The 16,213-nt window shown below is 49.1% G+C and overlaps 1 protein-coding gene across 1 annotated transcript in view; it reads left to right on the top strand.

Moving 5' to 3' along the window:
• LOC308594111 (ras-related protein Rab-10-like) overlaps nt 1–16,213 on the top strand; it is a 46,100-nt gene that overhangs the window by 24,022 nt on the left and 5,865 nt on the right. The window contains exon 4 of the mRNA XM_081206841.1: nt 2,845–2,934. Within this exon, the coding sequence (XP_081062967.1) occupies nt 2,845–2,934 (90 nt within the window). The remainder of the gene's footprint in view (nt 1–2,844; nt 2,935–16,213) is intronic.

Genomic DNA, 16,213 nt, shown 5'->3' with positions numbered 1-16,213 from the left:
CACACTCAATTCAGTGAAGTCTCCTATTTCCCTGTCAAGAATTAGAACAAGTTTTGATGTCCGTGTTAAGTATCTGGATATTTGTCCTCTTGCAACTGAAGAAGACCACTGGTTCCAATAAGCTATTTAATTGGTTGGCTCCAGAGGCAATTTGCACAGGCAGAAACGTTGGCTCGCACAAGAGGTGTGTGTATGTCGTTTCCTCACTCTGTCAGCAGCCCACTGTGCCACATCTCACACTGTCAGGACTTACTTTTCGGAAGGCTCTGGCAACTGCAGTTCAGAGGACGGAGTGGGAAAGCCCTGTTCCTTGAACATAACATCATTCACGGTTCTCTGTATCCAGCCCATTAAGTATCACTAACTTTACAATACACATACATTTGTAAATGCCAGGATCTGTTTCAGAACATGTTTCTTCTAATTTAGATATTCATAGATGCCATCAATTGCCTTGAAGTAAGAGAGCTATCCATTATATGCCCACATTGTATGCTTCAGTCACAGGGATTATTTTACCCTCTGTTCTTGAGGAAATTATTGCTGCGGTTCATGTATGTCTTGACATAGGATCTGTGAGCTGTCAGAAAGCAGTAGAAGTAAATCTAACTCAAGGAGACACCTAATTGAAAGTCAAAAATAACAATAACATTGTGAATACTTTGCTAGAGATAGGATAGTTTTCACCAGTAGGAGCTAGGGACTTTCTTGAAGCAGAAACGTAAAGATTTGTGTCCAGTCCTGTGCATGGGACTTACTTCATAGCATATGTACATAGGATTGTGGCCTTGCTTATTGCTGGATAGGAGTAGTGGCTTCTCTTCTAACATTGATTTCTATGTGCATTGCTTTGCCAAGGCCTTTAGGGGTACACCCTGGGCAAAAGCAAGTAAGCATGTGCTATGATATACCACCCTCTTACAAGGAAAATATTCTAAATTGGGTGGGCAGGTGATTCGTAGTAGATCTTGTGATTTGGGAAGCACTATGGGAGCTTGTATGAGTCCTTGTTGAACCAAGAACCCAGCATGTAGTAAACTTGGTTGTGGAGGATCTATCTATCTACCTGTCAATCATCTATCTATATCTATCTATCTATCTATCTATCTATCTATCTATCTATCTATCTATCTATCTATATCTATATCTATATCTATATCTATATCTATCATCTATCATCTATCATCTATCATCTATCATCTATCTATCTTCCAGCTTGTGCCTCTCATATCATTGTATTGGCATTCACTAAGAAGTAAGTAGTTTCCTTAGCTTAAAGAAATATAGAAGGGGGAAGGAAGGCCTGAATAATATAGAACAGTGCCTTGTGGCAGTCAGATTATTTGTTCATCTAGTCCAGAATCATCTGCTCTGACTGGTGGTGTCTCTGGTACATGATCCTTCTAGCTGGAGGTGGCAGGGATTGAACCTAGGAACTTCTGACAACAAAGCAAGTACTATACTATCACTGAGCTATAAGCTCTCCATAGGAATAAGTCAAATAAGGTAGCTGGGTTTGAGAATGCACCTCAACCCCCAGAAGAAGAATGAGTTGTATACATCAGCTATCCTTCTCAGAGTAGACTTATTAAAATTAATATATGTGACTAACTTAGGTTCATTACTTTCAGTGGGTCTACTCTGAGTTAACCTTAGTGGCATACAACCCCGTTTGTTTGGAGAGGCGTATCCTGCTGCTGAGTGTATGTGGTATAAGAAGCTCTGCTAATGGGTTGCTTTTTTAGGGTGCTGATCTTGTCTGTCTTATGTATTGAACAGGGATGTTTGTGTTGTTGCTGTTGTTGTTGTTGTTTAGTCGTTTAGTCGTTTCCGACTCTTCGTGACCCCATGGACCAGAGCACGCCAGACACTCCTGTCTTCCACTGACTCCCGCAGTTTGGTCAAACTCATGCTGGTAGCTTTGAGAACACTGTCCAACCATCTCGTCCTCTGTTATCCCCTTCTCCTTGTGCCCTCAATCTTTCCCAACATCAGGGTCTTTTCCAGGGAGTCTTTTCTTCTCATGAGGTGGCCAAAGTATTGGAGCCTCAGCTTCAGGATCTGTCCTTCCAGTGAGCACTCAGGACTGATTTCCTTCAGAATGGATAAGTTTGATCTTCTTGCAGTCCATGGGACTCTCAATAGTCTCCTCCAGCACCATAACTCAAAAGCATCAATTCTTCGGTGATCAGCCTTTTTATGGTCCAGCTCTCACTTCCATACATCACTACTGGGAAAACCATAGCTTTAACTATACGGACCTTTGTTGGCAAGGTGATGTCTCTGCTTTTTAAGATGCTGTCTAGGTTGTTGTTATTCTGCTTAATTACTGTGGCTTTTGTTTTACCCACCTGTACTGAACAATGCATGTTGAAAATATTTTGATTTCCCAGAGTAGTATCTTTCAGTTCCATCAGTTCCATTTAGCTGGTAACTACATATTTGCAGCCTCCCCCCCCCCCCCGGTTTTTAAGCCTCATGCACACCTCATCCATTTTTAATTATTGTGGCTATGGATTGTAACTGATGAACTTCTGCCTTGGTACCTTTCTCTCTGGCTCCCCAAGAATATGAAAGATTGGTGTAAAGGTTGTGTCGCTGGTGCAATGCCATAATTCATGGGATTGATCTAGGCCTAGGACTTTAACCTTGCATAGTGCAAGCTAGAACCCTGCATCAGGATGAGGCTCCAGATACAGCATGTTCCATCCCTTCTTAGTTCATTAAAACCTCAGACTCCGTTTTTTATATTTATTGAGGAAATGATTATTGGGGGAGGGGAAGCTGGACAGCATGTTTTGGAGTCCACTTTAGTGATACTCATTTCACTTCATTTGTTTATAGAAAACAGATGAAAACGTGGAGGTGATACTGCTGGGTAATAAGTGTGATAAGGAGACCGAACGTGTCATTCCAAAAAACAGAGGGAAAAAGGTAAGGCATTTATCACATTGTTTCACCTCTTCTTTTTTAAACAAAATATATAATATAAACCAGGGGTTGTCAACCTGGTCCCTACCACCCACTAGTGGGCGTTTCAGGATTCTAGGTGGGCGGTAGGGGGTTCTACGGCACAAGTTGAATCCTCCTTCCATCGAGCACTGGTGGGCAGTAAGGAAATTTTACCATCGAGAAAGATGCATTAGTGGGCGGTAGGCATAAAAAGGTTGACTACCCCTGATATAAACATATAAAATACAATATCTGTATGAAGGGCAGATTTTTCAAGTGGTATCTCAATATAAGAGTTCCCTTCTAAGAAGAATGCATTATTTGCATATTTTGCATCAGTCTCTTGCATCTGGAATATGCAAATACTACAATTTTTAATTGATCTATACAAGTAAATACTGGCCTCCTACAGAAGGTGAGCAAACTGCATGCTTTTTTGGAACCATTTGTGGTTAGTCAACTAAAAGCTATCGTGATGAATATTCAACCAGGGGGCAGTGTTGGCGTATCGCATTTTCTGGCTTCTAAATAGTTCAATGCCTTTTTCAATTGTATGGTTAACAGAGTAACTTTGTGTTAATGGAACAATCCATTACCATTTCTCATTCCTTTCTAGATTTTGTTTGAATTGCTCTTCCATTCCTTTGTCACAATATAGGAAATAATTCTGATTTTTCTCCATTTGGTGCAATTTTCCTAGGGAGCAGAACAGCCAATATTGCCTGCTTTCATCAAGTAGTATCATGTAGTATTTGCTTTGCTAATAAATTAGTAGCTTTTTCTCATATATAACTGTAAACATTGAGAAAGCTCACTATTATCCTTAGAGCAAGGGTTTTCAACCAGTGTGCCATGGCAACACTGGCGTCTGTCCCTCTTTCCTTTCCTCCCTCCTCTGATGCTCTCTTGTGTCTCTGCCTCCCAAAGGCTTGCACAGTTCTTTGTTGCAGCAGCCCTGGCTACAAGCTCCCCAGACAAATGGCACCTCTGGGGCTGGCCAGGGGGTGCTGGTTGCCAGGAGCTGAGGCAGCCTTGGAGTAAGCAAGCAAGCAAGCGGGCGAGGGAGCCCAGCTAGCCAGTCCACCAGCCCTTGCTGTTGGAAATGGACAGACAAGTGGGGTGGCTGAACAGGCAGGCAGGTGCTGCGCTGGCCTTGCTGTGCCTGCTGTGTGCAAGGCGTGCCTGGGAGTTGAGTGTCTGGTGCTGAAGAGGAGCCATTCTGCCATGCAAGCCTGGCAGTGCCCGCTGCTGCCATTGCTGCCTCCCAAGGTGAGTAAGGTGCTGGCCTCATGTTCAGCTTTGGCCAGTCTCCATCGGGCTACTAAGGCTGAGGGCATCCTCTTCCCAGGCCCCTGTGGGGCAGTGTGAGGAGGCACTTCTCTTTGGGGCAGCTTAGCCCTACAGCATCAGGTGTCTCCAGACCATTCAGAAGGCCTGACTGTAATCCTATGCACCGTTTTAACCAAGATGTAAGGCAGTGGTTTTCAACCAATGTGCTGTGGCACCCTGGGATGCCTTGAATGATGGTCAGGGGTGCCGTGGGCAGCACTGGCCTCTGTCCCGCTTTCCTTCCCTCCCTCCTCTGATGCCCTCTTGTGTCTCTGCCTTCCAAAGGCTTGCACAGCTGTTTATTGCAGCAGCCCTAGCTACAAGCTCCCCAGGCAAATGGTGCCTCTGAGAGGCATCTCTCTTTGGGGTGGGGAAGCTCAGAGACCAGTGATGGCAGCAGCAGGTGCCTGGAAGACTCCCAAGGAGAGGGGAGAGGAGAGGAGGCTGAGAGAACACTCCACAAGGGAGGGTGTTTGAAAAAGAGTGAGAGGCTGCCAGCTCTGCAGGCAAGGGGTGGCATAACTGGGCTCCTGAGCCCCACAGGGGTGCCGCAGAAAGAATATAGTTGGTCAAGGGCGCCGTGAACTCAAAAAGGTTGAAAACCTCTTCCTTAGAGGACTCTAAAGATAGAATGTATGAAAAATCCTTCAGTGGCCTTTGGGAGTGCACAAATGAACTTTAGTCTTGTCCTGAGCAGTGTGATTTAAGTCATTATTGAAATCACTAAGCAAATAGATAAATTTTAATTATTTGATTTGAATCAAATTTCCCACACTAATTCATAGAATCATAGAGTTGGAAGAGACCACAAGGGCCATCGAGTCCAACCCCCTGCCAAGCAGGAAACACCATCAGAGCACTCCTGACATATGGTTGTCAAGCCTCCGCTTAAAGACCTCCAAAGGAGGAGACTCCACCACACTCCTTGGCAGCAAATTCCACTGTCGAACAGCTCTTACTGTCAGGAAGTTCTTCCTAATGTTTAGGTGGAATCTTCTTTCTTGTAGTTTGGATCCATTGCTCCGTGTCCGCTTCTCTGGAGCAGCAGAAAACAACCTTTCTCCCTCCTCTATGTGACATCCTTTTATATATTTGAACATGGCTATCATATCACCCCTTAACCTCCTCTTCTCCAGGCTAAACATGCCCAGCTCCCTTAGCCGTTCCTCATAAGGCTTCGTTTCCAGGCCTTTGACCATTTTGGTTGCCCTCCTCTGGACACGTTCCAGTTTGTCAGTGTCCTTCTTGAATTGTCAAAATAAAAAAAAAAATCCTTCCAGTAGCACCTTAAAGACCAACTAAGTTAGTTCTTGGTATGAGCTTTCGTGTGCATGCACACTTCTTCAGATACACTGAAACAGAAGTTGCCAGATCCTTCTATATAGTGAGAAGGTGGGGAGGGGTATTACTCAGAAGGGTGGTGGGAATGGGAGATAGGCAGATAGCTGAGAGAGCCTGTTGACGACTCTTAACAGGCTCTCTCAGCTATCTGCCTATCTCCCATTCCCACCACCCTTCTGAGTAATACCCCTCCCCACCTTCTCACTATATAGAAGGATCTGGCAACTTCTGTTTCAGTGTATCTGAAGAAGTGTGCATGCACACGAAAGCTCATACCAAGAACTAACTTAGTTGGTCTTTAAGGTGCTACTGGAAGGAATTTTTTTTAATTTTGACTATGGCAGACCAACACGGCTACCTATCTACTTCTTGAATTGTGGTGCCCAGAACTGGACACAGTACTCCAGGTGAGGTCTGACCAGAGCAGAATACAGTGGCACTATTACTTCCCTTGATCTAGATGCTATGCTCCTATTGATGCATCCCAGAATTGCATTGGCTTTTTTAGCTGCCGCGTCACACTGTTGGCTCATGTCAAGTTTGTGGTCAACCAAGACTCCTAGATCCTTTTCACATGTACTGCTCTCAAGCCAGGTGTCCCCCATCTTGTATTTGTGCCTCTAATTTTTTTTGCCCAAGTGCAATACTTTACATTTCTTCCTGTTAAAATTCATCTTGTTTGTTTTTGCCCAGTTCTCTAATTTGTCAAGGTCGTTTTGAAGTGTGATCCTGTCCTCTGGGGTGTTAGCCACCCCTCCCAGTTTGGTGTCATCTGCAAATTTGATCAGGATGCCCTTGAGTCCATCATCCAAGTCGTTGATAAAGATGTTGAATAATACCGGGCCCAAGACAGAACCCTGTGGCACCCCACTAGTCACTCTTCTCCAGGATGAAGAGGAACCATTGATGAGCACCCTTTGGGTTCAGTCAGTCAGCCAGTTACAAATCCACTGAGTGGTAGCATAGTCAAAACCGCATTTTACCAGCTTCTTTACAAGAATATCATGGGGCACCTTGTTGAATGCCTTGCTGAAATCAAGGTAGGCTACATCCACTGCGTTCCCTTCATCTACCAGGCTTGTAATTCTGTCAAAAAACGAGATCAGGTTAGTCTGACATGACTTATTTTTCAGAAATCCATGCTGACTATTGGTGATCACAGCATTCCTTTCTAGGTGCTCACAGACTGTTTGCTTAATGATCTGCTCCAGAATCTTCCCTGGTATTGATGTCAGACTGACTGGGCGGTAATTATTTGGGTCCTCTCTTTTCCCCTTTTTGAAAATAGGGACAACATTTGCCCTCCTCCAGTCTGCCGGGACTTCGCCTGTTCTCCAGGAATTCTCAAAGATGACTGCCAGTGGTTCTGAGATCACATCTGCCAGTTCTTTTAATACTCTTGGATGCAACCCTATTGGTTGATCTAATTACAAAAAATATATAATTGCTCAGATCCTAAGATAACTTATCCTAAGATAAGTTAAGGAAGCTCACAGAGGGGGAAATCTTTCTATCTCCACCCACCTGTAGCTACCCACCTGTAGCTCCCTCCCCTTCCACCGTGCCTGCCCACATGGCACCTGCAAAAAGTATTGGTAAATATTCCCACTGTGTTCAGTGGAATGTGGACATGTTCAATGTAGGAGAGGCTGAGCCAGTGCAAACAGGATCTGAGCAGGAATGCAAAGTCTCTCGTGTATTGTGATTTTTGGAAGGAATATTTACTAAGACTAGGGCACCCAGTTGGAGATCCCTGCCTTTTGTGTATGACTTCCCTATTTGGAACAGTGTTGAATGTGAACTAAACCAAGATTGAGACACATTTCTTTTGAAAAATCATCATATAAGCTCTAAGTACAGGTTCTAAGAGAGCCTTACACATTCCCTTAATTAAAATTATGAGATGTTCTGACATATGTTGTGTGGGTGGTAGAAATATTAAAGGCTAGACAAATGTGCTGTTTTTCAGTCAGAAACGCCTAGGCAACATTTTCCAGCTTTAAAACTCATGCCTTTATGTGGTTATCCATTTCAATTTATGTCCTGTTTTCTGTTTGTATTGTTGTTTGTTTGAATATAATAGTTACATATTTATTAACCTTTATGTGGCACTTTATATGGGGAAGCTTTGAAATCCTGTTTGCCTTTACAGAAACCTTACCATTTTTATTACTATTTGTAACATTCCACCACCACCCTTTTTTCATATAGCTATTTTATTTATTTGGACCATTTTGTCCCTGCTCTTCAGCTCCAAATGCTTCTGACAGTAGCTGACAGTAAAAATAAAAAGTAAAAATAAACTAGATACCGTATAGAACAACATTAAAAGGAGCAGAAAATTAAAATAGGAGTTTCGTACTTTCTTAGCTCTGGTTTTATTCTGTATTTTAAAAGGTATTAAGCCAAACATCTAAATAAATACAATTTATTTCCTTGGCACTGGAAGGGGATGGCACCAACAGGGTAGCCTCTCTGGGGGAGAGTGTTCTAATGATGGAGTGCTACACCAAAAAGTGTTGGATATCCTCATCCTTCTCTCTTCTTCAAATACAGATGACCCTCAGAGAATAGCCTCAGAAAAGGATCTGGGATTGTATTCAGTGAAGTCGACCCATTTATGCAAGGACTTCTACTTGCACAATGGAATCTCTCCTTCTGCTCTCCTCTTCCTGAGCTTGCCCCACCTCCCATCACCACCACAAAAGTCTGCTCTGGATGGATAAGGGTACCCCCAGAACAGGTTGGTGGAGCACGGCAGTATAAGTTGCATTGCACAAGTGGAAGTCCTTGCAGAATTGGGACCACTTTGTTGGGTACAACCCCGTGTGCTTTCAGGTGTTTACTGAGATAAACAAATAATGGTCTTCATATTAGTGCTTTGCTGTGTTATCAATTAGATTATTCAGTTTTAGAAAGTTTAATTGACTTAAAAGGTGCCCATGCTTACTCAGGCAGCAATTATTTGTTTAAAAGTTTCTTTCAACTACTGCTGCTGCTACTTATTACTATTATTAATTCATGTTATAGCCTGTCCTTCTTCCCAAAGGACCCCAGGGGGGCTTTCTTACCATATGACCACTGTTTCTAGGTTGGGAGTACCATTTTTAGCAGGCACTTTGTGCCCGCTTTCCTTGGTTTAGGAAGGAATACCTCTAACTGAGCAATGGGGGACCTTCTTTCCACAAAGAACTGTGTTTCCTCAAGGGTAATGTTTGTTGTTGGGTGGGTCCAAAATCACATCCTGCAACCTTCATTCTCTGAAGATCACCACACACACATGCACACTCACACACACATACACACCTCTCTGCCCCCCCAACAAGCATGCTCCTTGACCACGGCCCATCAAGAGCCACCAACTCAAGGCATCCTGGGTTCTAGCACAAAGAGGGGGATGGGCAAGGAAGCTGGTTTATTTGGAGCTACCACAAAATGCCTTGAGCAGCTTAAAGCAGCACCTCTCCATCTTTTCCTCTCACCTTTCCCAGCAGAAGGGCAGGGGAGTAGCTGCTTCATTGCCTTTGGAGAACCAGCTCCACACAAAACAAGCTTCCCTCACTCTTCAGCTTCCATTTATTTGCCAGTTAACTGACAAAAAAACCCCACCCACTTGCGATTCTTATTATTTTTAATTAACCAGGTTGAAGACCTATGTGAGATTTTTCAGAGACACATCTTTATAAGCCTCTTTTTTACCCCAAGAACACACATTTTTCACCTCAGATTTTCATGCTAAACGTCCCAAAATTTTGGTAGTTAGGATTCAAGCCTTTGTTTTGTATGGGATTCTAAAAATCTTCCTAATGTGATTCATTAAATTATTTATTTCCCCATGGCTTACTTCTATTGGCACGAATAATTCAATCCTTTTCATTTGTTCCTGTAATCAACTACAGAAACCAGTAATTACAGGTGCTCAAAATAGCTATAAATTGTATGCTTCCCTCCCTCCCCCACTAGCCTAGAAGAAAGACATTTTCTAGGGAGCTACACTCATTTCAGGAGAAATTATTAGATTTGCTATTCAAAAAGGCATGCATGCTCTTTTCTTTCTCAATTTATTTGACCTTTCTTTTCTCCTTTGTAAGATCTCCATGGGGATCATAAGGCCAAACATGTTTGAAAAGCATGTCTGAGAAATGTCACTGCAAAAATGTTTTTAAAGCTTTGTAGAGTCCATACATTGGTAGTATTTTACGTTTGTGTCAGAGCTGCTTCAAGATCCTAGCTCACAGAGGATCACGCTAGCCAGCGGTCATTAAGTAAAAGTCTTTATTGAATTACAGTTTCCATTCTCACGCTGCTGTCTGCAACTCTACGTCTACTAGCTAGATCGGCGAGGCTCCGTCTGAGTCTCCGCCCCGTGCGCACCAACTTAATATCCTAGCCTTGCTCCACCTTTTCCTCCTGACTGTCCTCCTCTGGGTCCCTCTACCCCCCGGGGCTTCTTCCTTCCGGGATTCTTCTGACGCTGACCCAGACCCTTCTGCCTCCTTGCGCCGGGCTTTAGGACCCGGTTCCCTTTCGGGGCTGCTCACTGCGCCGCCTTCCTCTGCATTTGAACTTGGCGCGCGCGCCCAACCTTCCACTTTCCTCTTAACCGTTTCTTCGCTCCCCGATGGAGGTGTGGCCACTCCTGACTCCTGCCCTCCCTCCTGTGGTGAGCTGCCAGCGCTTCCCTCCTGGCTCCTTTCCTCTTCCCTGCTTCCTGGCGGTGACGCTGGTCCCGATTTCCAGCTGCTCCCCCCTGAGTCTCCTCTGGCTCTATCTTCCTGGGGTGCCTCCCTAGACTCCCCCCTTGCCCTGGCCACTGGTGCTCCTTTCTGTGAATCCTCTGATTCACTGGAAAGACTGGGAGATCTCGGGTCGTCGTCATCACTCATCCTTTCCTCTGTCTCCTCCCCTTCGCTCTCTGTTTCCTCCCTTGCCCGTGCCTCTGCACCTAAACCCCTGACATCCATCCCCCCCTCGAAGCCCCCCAGTCCCCCCTCCCCTCCTTCCGGTGCTGGAGCTGGGGGCTGCTGTTGCAAAGGGACGAACGTCGGATATCGGTCGCTTCCCGTGGCAGGCCTCCAGCGGAACTCTTCCAGGTCTTCCTCTCTGCTCTCGTTGACGACAGTCACCTCCTCTTCCATCTCTGTGCCGCCGTGCTCGAAACCAGGGTCGTCCCCGAAAATGTCCATGTCCGTCTCTCCCGCACTTCCTCCAGGCGGCGTTGCTCGGCCGGAACAGTCCAGCCACTTCCTGCGGAACTGCTCCTCCGGCCTATCGTCCCACCAATACGAGGGTTCTGAGACAGATCCCGAGGGTGACCCCTCCGGGGAACGGACGTCTCGTGTTGGTTCCTCGTCCGAGTCGAACCCCCTGAACGTGCTGTCCGAAAGCGTGGGCGTGAAAAGCCAGTCGTCGAAAAAGTCTGCTGGCATAGGTCTATGTGGGAAGAGGGCATGAAACTCGTCTTTGAGCAGAGGTTCGTCTAAAGCGTAGCCCGGCACCCAGCTGTTCGCACTGGCCGGGGTGCCCTCCCTGGCGAGAAAGTATTCTACTCCCTCTTCCCCCCATCTGGAGTCCAAAATCTCCGTGACTTCGTTGATGCGCTCCTCCTGTGCCACTCCCGCGTGCCCCGTTCCTTCTCTGAGCGGACTCGGCGCCGTTCCGGGTTCCTGGAACCTGTGCGGTGCCTTGTAGGGAGTGAGCACCGATCTGTGGAACACCGGATGCATTCTGGAACCCTCCGGAAGCGCCAGCCTGAAAGCCACCGGGTTGACCTGCTCTTCGACTTGGTAGGGCCCCAGTTGTTTATGCCCTAGTTTCTTCTTGGCCAACGACCTGGCCGGCACTGCGTGGGCTGCTAACCAGACCCAGTCTCCCACGTGGAGCTCTTCGCCAACCCTTCTGTGTTTGTCCGCTTGTACCTTGTATGCGTGTTTAGCCAGCTCCAGGTGGCGCCGCAGCTGATCGTGGACTTCCTGCAGCTCCGACGCGAACGCATCTGCTGACTGCGGTTCCCCTTCTCCCCTGCATTCCAGTCCCGGAAAGGTTCTAGGGTGCCGCCCGTTGTTGGCGAAGAACGGCGTGACGCCCGTGGATACGTGCTTCGTGTTGTTGTAGGCAAACTCTGCAAGCGGCAGGTAATCCACCCACGTCGCAGGCTGTTGGTTTGCATAACATCTCAGGTACTGCTGCATGATGGCATTGGCTCGCTCCGCTTGCCCGTTGGTCTGCGGGTGTCTCGCCGACGCCAGATTGATCTTGACGTTTAGGAAGCCCATCAGTTTCTGCCAGAAGTTCGAGATGAACTGCCGCCCGCGGTCGGACAGAATAGACCGTGGCAGACCGTGAACCTTGAACACGTGGTCTATGAACAGTTTGGCGGTTTGCTCCGCCGTGGCCACCTTAGCACACGGAATGAAATGCGCCATCTTGGAGAACAGGTCCACCACCACCAACACTGCCGTCTTGCCCCTTGAGCTGGGCAGATCCGTGACAAAGTCCAGAGCCACCCTTTCCCAAGGTTCGACCGGAGTTTGCAGCGGCTCCAACAGTCCAGCCGGCGGTTTGTGCACCGGCTTTGCCCTCTGGCAGGTGTCACACCTCGCTACGTAGTCTGCGACCTCCCCTCTCATTCCAGGCCACCAGAAATCCCTGGCTACTAATTCCACCGTCTTCTCCTTGCCAAAGTGCCCGGCCGTGGGTGCGTCGTGCAGCTGCTGTAGCACCTTGGCTCGAAGTTCGTCACCCGGCACGTAGATGGCCCCTTTACGGATGAGCAAGCCATCTCGTAGCTGGAAACCGTCGGCCGCTGCCTTGCCCCCTCGCACCTCTGCCATCTTCGTTTGTGCGAAGGAGTCCCCCTGCAACGCTCGCCGCACCGCCTCTAGGTCCACGGTCGCCGCGGCGCACGCCCACACTGTCGGTGCAAAGATGTGCATGGCGGCCGCTGGTGTTGCGTCCTCCAGATACTGTGGCTTGCGGGAGAGAGCGTCTGCCATGATGTTGGTGTCCCCCGGGACATACTCTATTCGGAAGTCGAAGTCCGCAAAGAACTCAGCCCAACGTATCTGCCTCTGGTTCAGGAACTGTGCCGTGCGCCAGTGTTCCAGATTCTTGTGGTCCGTGCAAACCTGCACCGTGTGCTTGGCGCCGATCAGAAAGTGCCTCCACGCCTTGAACGCTGCATGAATGGCCAGCAACTCCCTGTCCCATATGGTGTAGTTCTGCTCGGACTTGCTGAGCTTCCTGGAGTAAAACGCTCCCGGCCGCCACACGCCCTGCGGGTCCTTCTGCAGCAGGACCGCCCCCACTGCTCTGTCCGAAGCGTCTGTCTCCACCCTCATCGGCATGCTGGGGTTGACATGAAGCAGCTGCTCTTCCGACGCGAAGAGACGCTTGAGGGCCTGAAAGGACTGCTCCGCCTGCTCTGTCCAGATGAACTTCTTCTTCTTGGAGCTAAGGGTGTCAGTGATGGCCGCCGTCTGCATCGCGAAGCCCTTGATAAACTTGCGATAGAAGTTCGCAAAGCCGACAAACCGTTGGACCTCCTTCCGGTTGCGTGGGCTCTTCCAATCCAACACCGCTCGAACCTTGGCGCTGTCCATGGCGAGCCCCTTGGCAGACAGCTTGTAGCCCAGAAAATCCACCTCCGGCACGTCAAATTGGCACTTCTCCAGCTTGGCGTAGAGCCTGTGTTGCTTTAGCCTGCCCAGCACTTCCTTGACGTGCTTGTCATGTTCTTGCTGCGACTCCGAAAAGATCAGGATGTCATCCAAGAAACAGACGCACGTCTTGTAGAGAAGTCCCGCCAACACGTGATGCATAAATGCTTGAAAAACGTGAGCGCCATTTTGCAGTCCAAAAGGCATAACTCTGTATTCGTAGGTACCCAGTGGCGTGAACATGGCTGTCTTCCACTCATCACCTTCCCGCATGCGAATGAGGTTGTACGCCCCCCGCAGGTCCAACTTGGTGAACACCTTTCCCTTCCGTACCTTCGCCAGGAGGTCGTCGATGCGGGGCATGGGGAAGTCCGACGGCTTGGTCACACTGTTCAAAATCCTGTAATCCACTACGAGTCTTTTTTGGGGCGTGTCTCGCTTCTTAACAAAGAATACAGGACTGCCCCCCACTGCCTTAGACTCCCGGATGAAACCGCGCTCCAAATTATGATCGATGAAGTCTTTGAGTTCCTGCAGTTCGTCCTCAGACATGGAATACAGCTTCCCTTTAGGCAGCGCCGCCCCCGGCAGCAGGTCAATTTTGCAGTCATATGGTCTGTGAGGGGGTAGCCTGTCCGCCTCCTTCTCGCAGAAAACTTCCAGAAATTCTGCGTACTTGTGGGGAATCGCTTGCAGCGTGCCTAGCAGCAGCTGTGATTCCTCTTCCTCTCCTTCCTGCCTGGGTACGATGCAGTGTTCAGCACAAAAGGAAGAGCCGAAGACCAGCTGCCTCTGGAACCAAGCCATCGTTGGGCTGTGCTTGTCCAGCCAACTCATACCCAATACAATGGGCGTGTCAGACAGTTGAGTGACGTTGAAGCTGATGACTTCCCTGTGATTCCCAAGTCGCATCACCATTGGTGGCGTCTGCTTCACCACTTGCCCCCCTAGCAGCTCCCTGCCATCCACCGTGACAACCTGCAGGGGCAGTGTGGCCGGCAGCAACTGCACAGCGTGCCTGTCGACAAATTCCTGCCCTATAAAGTCCGCGTTGCTGCCGGAGTCGATGGTGATTGGCACGTCCATGGTGATTCCATTGGGCAGCTGGAGAGATGCTGTGAGCCTCACTACTGGTTTGGGCGGGAGGGGGTTCACTGGCTGTAAAATTTCTGGGGACTGCGTCACTAACACGTCTGGCTGGGCCCCAGTGCCTCTTCCTCCAGCCAGACAGCGTCGTTTCCCTGCTGTGGTCCTCCCTGCTGCGTTGCTGCAGTCACCATTGCTGAGGCTGCAGTAAGCTTGTGGGGCCTCTGGGGACACTCTTTCGCCATATGCCCTGGCTGCTCACAGACGTAACACTTCCTGGTCCCTCTAGGAGGCTTCGCCTTCACTGCTGCCGGTGCTAGGGCTCTGGTTGCTGACTGAGCCCTTGCACCTCCAACCTCCATAGGTTCGGCTCCTCCTCCTGGCGGAGGCGTGGATTGCGCTCGCGCTGCTTCTCTGGGAAAGAAGGAGGGGCCCCCGGCTGGTTCGCGCCCTCCACGTCCTTCGTCCTTGCTCCACGGACGTCCTTCCAGCCTCACCCCCACAGCCAGTGCCCTCTGAACGACCTCCTGGGTGGTTCGGGGTCTCTCCCCCCTCGCTATCTCATCTTTAATCGAGTTGTGCAGTCCCTCCCAAAAGAGGTCTCTTACAGGAGCCGAATCTCTGTCCCATTCCAGGGCGCTGACCAAGGCGAAAAAGCGTGCATGATACTGTCTGACGCTGGCCCTCCCTTGTCTCAGCCCATGCACCTCCTTCCGTGCAAGATCAATGTCAATACTTGATAAGAAACACCCATCCATCGCTTTAATAAAGGCATCCGCATTCTGGAGCGCCGGATCGTTATCTCTCCATAAATTGCGCAACCATGCTTTCGCCTCCCCATGCAGATGGGACATGATGAACCCCACTCTCTCCTGTTCATCTCTAAAATCTTTATGCAACAGTTGCAGTGCGCACAGTACGTCGGCTCTAAAGTTGGGATACTGTTGCAGGTTCCCATCGAAGTTAGAGAGCAGCCCGCCTGTCCGTCTCGCCAACCCAATTCCCTCCTGCCGGGGTGGTTGCTTTGCCAGTACGTCTAACCTGACCTGGAGATCCCTGCAGGCGGCAGCTGCCTCGTCCTCTCTCTTCCTGGATGCGAGAACCTCGGCGTTCAGTTGTGCCACTGCTTTTCTGAGGTCCTCTATCTGCTGCTCAGCCGTCATGTCTCCTGCCGTTCGTGAGCTCGCTAGTGGGCGCCTGTTTCTCTCCCCTCCTCGAGGCTGCAGATGCCCACAATGTGGAGACGGAGCCTACTGTCAGAGCTGCTTCAAGATCCTAGCTCACAGAGGATCACGCTAGCCAGCGGTCATTAAGTAAAAGTCTTTATTGAATTACAGTTTCCATTCTCACGCTGCTGTCTGCAACTCTACGTCTACTAGCTAGATCGGCGAGGCTCCGTCTGAGTCTCCGCCCCGTGCGCACCAACTTAATATCCTAGCCTTGCTCCACCTTTTCCTCCTGACTGTCCTCCTCTGGGTCCCTCTACCCCCCGGGGCTTCTTCCTTCCGGGATTCTTCTGACGCTGACCCAGACCCTTCTGCCTCCTTGCGCCGGGCTTTAGGACCCGGTTCCCTTTCGGGGCTGCTCACTGCGCCGCCTTCCTCTGCATTTGAACTTGGCGCGCGCGCCCAACCTTCCACTTTCCTCTTAACCGTTTCTTCGCTCCCCGATGGAGGTGTGGCCACTCCTGACTCCTGCCCTCCCTCCTGTGGTGAGCTGCCAGCGCTTCCCTCCTGGCTCCTTTCCTCTTCCCTGCTTCCTGGCGGTGACGCTGGTCCCGATTTCCAGCTGCTCCCCCCTGAGTCTCCTCTGGCTCTATCTTCCTGGGGTGCCTCCCTAGACTCCCC

The sequence above is a fragment of the Podarcis bocagei genome, assembly GCF_964188305.1.
Source record: "Podarcis bocagei genome assembly, chromosome: 8".
Taxonomy (NCBI): domain Eukaryota; kingdom Metazoa; phylum Chordata; class Lepidosauria; order Squamata; family Lacertidae; genus Podarcis; species Podarcis bocagei.
The sequence above is the reverse complement of the archived record's forward strand: the minus strand, read 5'-3'. Positions and strand labels throughout refer to the sequence as shown.